The 4,940-nt window shown below is 36.9% G+C and overlaps 1 protein-coding gene across 2 annotated transcripts; it reads left to right on the top strand.

Moving 5' to 3' along the window:
- LOC109717699 (dihydroorotase, mitochondrial) lies at positions 259 to 4,241 on the top strand. Of its 2 annotated transcripts, none has more exons than XM_020243573.1 (8): positions 259 to 595; positions 664 to 845; positions 1,440 to 1,576; positions 2,039 to 2,219; positions 2,297 to 2,413; positions 2,760 to 2,920; positions 3,135 to 3,377; positions 3,735 to 4,241. In XM_020243573.1, exons 1-7 carry the CDS (start codon positions 366 to 368, stop codon positions 3,327 to 3,329), a joined length of 1,203 nt encoding a protein of 400 aa, XP_020099162.1. In that variant the 5' UTR covers positions 259 to 365; the 3' UTR covers positions 3,330 to 3,377; positions 3,735 to 4,241. The 2 variants fall into 2 exon arrangements, with proteins under 2 accessions (XP_020099162.1, XP_020099163.1); XM_020243574.1 differs by having other exon boundaries at positions 261 to 595; positions 2,039 to 2,204.

The following is a 4,940-nucleotide window of genomic DNA, read 5'->3' as shown; positions in this document are numbered from 1 at the left end:
TAGAGGTTGATAAAATCTAATAATACAATGATGTCTTTAAAAAAAATAATATAATAAATAAAAATAATATTAAAGTACACTGTAGTCAAGTGTAATTAATTAAGCCATTCTAAAATCCTAATCACTTATTAGTACAGGGATTATAAAATAAGTAATGCTAACCACACACCTAAACGTAGGTGTATATACGTGCAATCTGTTTATAGATTATACACATCCTGTCTAAATTATATAATCCTCGAAATAAAAAAGAAAAAAAAATCCGCGATTTTCGACGAGGAGACCCCTCTCTCTCTCTCTCTCTCTCTCTCTCCTTCTTCTCCAGCTCCTAAAGAGGCTAAAACTCCCGTAAACCCTTCGATCAAATGCGCGCTTATTACTCTCCGTCTCAATCTCTCGCCTCTCCGACATATCATCCCCGCTCCCCACTCTCCTCTCTCCTCCTCCAATCCCTCTCCCTCCCCCGAAACCCTAATCGAGCGGCGCGGGCGATCGCGAGGAGCTCGAAAATGGAGGAGCTCGCGATGACGAAGCCCGACGATTGGCACCTCCACCTCCGCGACGGCGACCTCCTCCAAGCCGTTCTCCCTCACAGGTTCTCTTCCCCCTCATCCTCTTCTTCTTCTCCCTTTCCGATTGACAAGGGCTTGTGTGCGGTCGCAGCGCGAAGCACTTTGGGAGGGCGATCGTGATGCCGAATCTGAAGCCGCCGATCACCACCACGACAATGGCGGTGGCGTATCGGGAATCCATCTTGAAGGTGCTTCCCCCGGGAAGTGGTTTCGATCCCCTGATGACGCTGTACTTGACGGATAATACGAGCGCCGAAGAGATCAAACTCGCCAGTGAGTTCCATTTCACTCAATCTCTGTAGTTTTTATGCAAAATTTCATGAAGTCCTTAACTTTGGTGTAACACATCTACAGTTTAGTCTGTGGTTCGAAGCATAGCACTTATACTTATAGCGTGGATGTTCTAATTTTTTCTAAGGACCAGCCATTCAAAACGTAGCAAGGTGCCGCATTTGATATGACACACTACCATCCTGTGGTTACTAAAAAAAAAAAATACTCTTGGAACAGCATGTACTTATGGAAAACTAAAACAATTAGGAAGGGGGGAAAATGCTACGTCCCGTGGTTAGTAAAACTTCTCTTTGGAACACTATATATGGCACTTTACCTTCTCATGGTTAGCAAACAATTAATGAAATTTCCCTAGTCTTTATTCAACATTGACTTATAATGTGCTATTCGTTTCACCAATTAATCATGCCCATGGATATTACAGTGGAGATTGGTGAATTTCGTTGACCATTGCTTAAAAATCCTTCTTGTCCTGATGGGAGTGATCCACCTTATTGTGTATCAGTTTTGCAAGTCCTTGCTATTTATTGGTGATATAAATGATGTGTTAATGGCCTATTGTTGATCTTTTAGGGATGAGTGGAGTGGTGTTTGCTGTAAAACTATATCCTGCTGGAGCTACTACAAATTCCCAAGATGGGGTGACTGATATTTTTGGGAAATGTTTACCTGTACTTGAAGAGATGGTTGAGCAAAATATGCCGTTGCTTGTAAGTACTACAGTTAAGCGATTCAGTTGACTTGCCTACATGAAGAATGAGTTCATTTAATTCCATTATTTTCAGTTATGCTGGTAATGAATCTTAGCTGCTGCATATATCTGCTACGACATGCTGTAGCTGTTATATTGTAAGTTCATTAGTTAACTTTGGACATTTGAATTTTGTTATTCTTCAACAATGAGATAGATAAGCGACCATTTTCCTTCTTTGATCAGTATGCCAACATTGGTGTATTTTTAGGTTTTAAGTGTTCCTTGTATAGTCTTTCCCATCTCAGTTCTTTTACATATGTTATTCTATTTTGGCTTTTAAAAGCAACGGTAAGGCTTTTACAACTTTGATCATTTCATCTAACGTAGTTTTGAGTATATGACTTCTTTGCAAGTAGCAACATTGGCTGGCTGGTATACAGTGCTGTCCCACTATTCCATTTTTGTTATTTACTCGCAGGTTCATGGAGAAGTGACAGATCCTGATGTCGACATATTTGACCGAGAAAAGGTTTTCATTGAAACAATTTTAACGCCATTAGTTCAACGGCTTCCACGGCTCAAAGTAGTGATGGAGCATATTACAACTATTGATGCAGTCAGGTTCATTGAATCATACAATGAAGGTGTTTTTTCTTGCGGTATTCTACTGAGTACTTTTTGGTTCTGAAGGACACATTTCAGCAGAATATTTTTATTAAATTGTCTTGTTATTCAGGCAATGTTGCTGCAACTGTAACTCCGCAACATCTTCTTTTAAATCGGAATTCTTTGTTTCGAGGTGGTTTGCAGCCTCACAATTACTGTCTTCCAGTTCTGAAACGAGAGATTCATAGTACGTTCTATTGGTCCCTTTGCAGTCCATACCCTCCTCATTTACTTTTCATCGATATTTTTATTTAATATAATTTCATAGCTGTTTCCTTTTGCTCCTGCCAGAGTTTAGTAACTTCTATATATAAATATATATAAATGTCACTGTTGTTCTTCAACTACTATTTTTACGCATTGTATGTCACTTTAGTGAAAGCAATCTTCTTCTTTATACGTATTGCATTTATTTTCCACTATTTCTAGCTTATGCAGATTTCTCTTCTTAGAAGCATCAAGTGTTAGTACATAGTAATATTACTTTTATTTATTACTCTAATCAGAGAAGAAATTATGATGATTCTTCACAGGACAAGCTATCATCTTAGCTGTCACAAGTGGAAGCAGAAGATACTTTCTTGGGACTGATAGTGCTCCGCACGAGAGAAAAAGGAAAGAATGTACTTGTGGATGTGCAGGCATATATAATGCTTCTGTGGCATTGTCTCTTTATGCCAAAGTGTTTGAAGAGGTAAATATGTTAGCCTAATTGATATTGAAACTCCATAATGTTAGCAAACAATGCCATTAAATTGTTATTACGGAATAAATTTTGGATGCAAAAGCTATCCTCTTCACCAATATTCAGCTTTACAAACATGTTTGTGCTTTTCTAATTTTATGATGTAAAATTGCTGTACTAGACTAATTATACAAAACATTTTCTCTTTCTGTTGGTCTATTAGGCTGGCGCGCTTGACAAACTAGAGGCGTTTACAAGCTTCAATGGACCAGATTTTTATGGTCTTCCTCGGAACAGTTCAAAGATTGTGTTAAGAAAGAGCCAATGGAAAGTGCCAGAAACATATACTTATTCATCTGGTACAATTGTACCCATGTTTGCCGGAGAGACTCTTAGCTGGCTTCCTTGCGACAACTAAATATGAGGCATTTGAGGGTTTCTTTTCATTCCAGTCAGTAGCGGAAAGGTAAAGATCATTCATGAAGTTTCTTTCTTATTTACAATGTGGTAGACAGAATCTCTGGAACTGTTTCTCATATTTGTTGTTTGGCTTGTCTGTAACCACAGAAATTGCTTAATAATTTGTTCAAGCAAATTCTACAGCATTGAGCTTCTATATTTTCTGGAACGTACCTGTTTGAACTCGTTTCATAATGGTTGACAAATTATACTATTAGCTGACCCCTAATTAATTAAAGCTACTTATGTGCTGGGTAATTACTTGATATGTTCAAAGTAAATTTTTGTGGTATTAGCCTTTTTTAGACATTCTCTGAGGATGTGAAAGTAAGAAGCCTGACTCTGTTCTTTTGATATGATATAGTGAGGTGTTTCCTCTCTCCTCACTCTCTCCTCATGTAGAAGAGGTTTTCCACACAGTCAATCTGCAGGAAGAACGAGAGCTTTCTAGTTTGATTGACACAAGTATTTGACGGCTTCTGATTTCCATTAGCAAACAAAGATCCTACACGCCACTGTTACCAGATAAGCCAACGCATGTATGCTAACTTTTTTCCCCATCTCTTTTTGAATCTCAGACACACACTAAGAATCACTCTGAAGTTTCCAGTTCCGCGATCGGATGCAATTTTTTCAGTAGTGTACTGTTAAAAGTTCAAGATGGATAAGAAGTTTAAATTACTTAAAGAGCTGTTTATTTTCAAGCAAGCAATAAAAGGCTGGTGCACCATTTACTAATTACAGAGTTAGGTTATCGCTAATAGTGGATTCTTTTGCGAGGTTTTGCTTCTTTTGTGTGTGATTTATTATGTTCGACTTGTGTGAAATTGGTTTTGTTATAATATCTTGATTTATCTTTTGATTGTTTTCAGATTCTTTTAGAGGCAGTAAATTGTACTTTTGAGTTTGCAAATTTTGCCACATCTTCCTTTTAGTCAATAATATTTACAGGTTGATCCGTATCTTTGTGAAAAGAGTCACTGGTATCTAGAGTCAAATGGTTAAAAAAATAAATAATCCGGCAGAATATATTATTTATTTGCAGATATGCGTTTTTGAAAAAGTCCAAGGTTTTGTTTGGAATTGCAAGTAGGTTATTGCGATGAGTCAGTTTCCGTAGTTCCATCAGAAAATGCATAAGGGTTTCTTATATGCTTTTTTTCAACTCTTATCTTCTATCTTATTTATTAGTGTTAGATAGATCTCAATATGAAATGGGCGCTAAATATGAGTTCTAGGCAACATAATCTGTATGATGAGTTCTCTAATTTACTTGTGAAACTTAAAAATAAGTGTTAGCTGATACGGTATTTTGGTTTAACTTGTTTATGGATATCTTGTTTAGGTTGGCTAAAATGGTAAGGTTTACTTGCAAGTATTAGATTAGATTTTATAAATGTTTTTTTAAAAATCAATGTTTTAGAGAGCAAAATGATTTCCAACTGAACCAAATTTCATCTGTAAAACACACACGATGTCTCCAAATGCATGTGCACTTAATCTGGCTTATCATTTTAACACTAAAGCACTATGCATTGGATCCTAAACCTAAAGCAAATCGAAAATAAAA

The sequence above is a fragment of the Ananas comosus genome, linkage group 11, assembly GCF_001540865.1.
Source record: "Ananas comosus cultivar F153 linkage group 11, ASM154086v1, whole genome shotgun sequence".
NCBI classification, from domain to species: domain Eukaryota; kingdom Viridiplantae; phylum Streptophyta; class Magnoliopsida; order Poales; family Bromeliaceae; genus Ananas; species Ananas comosus.
Note: the sequence above shows the minus strand (reverse complement) of the source record. Positions and strands in the feature narration are given on the sequence as shown.

Bases quoted from the DNA above. Each gene is read 5' to 3' on its own strand.
- LOC109717699 (XM_020243573.1), top strand. From the start codon at position 366: ATGCGCGCTTATTACTCTCCGTCTCAATCTCTCGCCTCTCCGACATAT. The intron at 596-663 runs GTTCTCTTCCCC...GTGCGGTCGCAG, and splicing joins CAAGCCGTTCTCCCTCACAG to CGCGAAGCACTTTGGGAGGG. The intron at 2,414-2,759 runs GTACGTTCTATT...GATTCTTCACAG, and splicing joins TCTGAAACGAGAGATTCATA to GACAAGCTATCATCTTAGCT.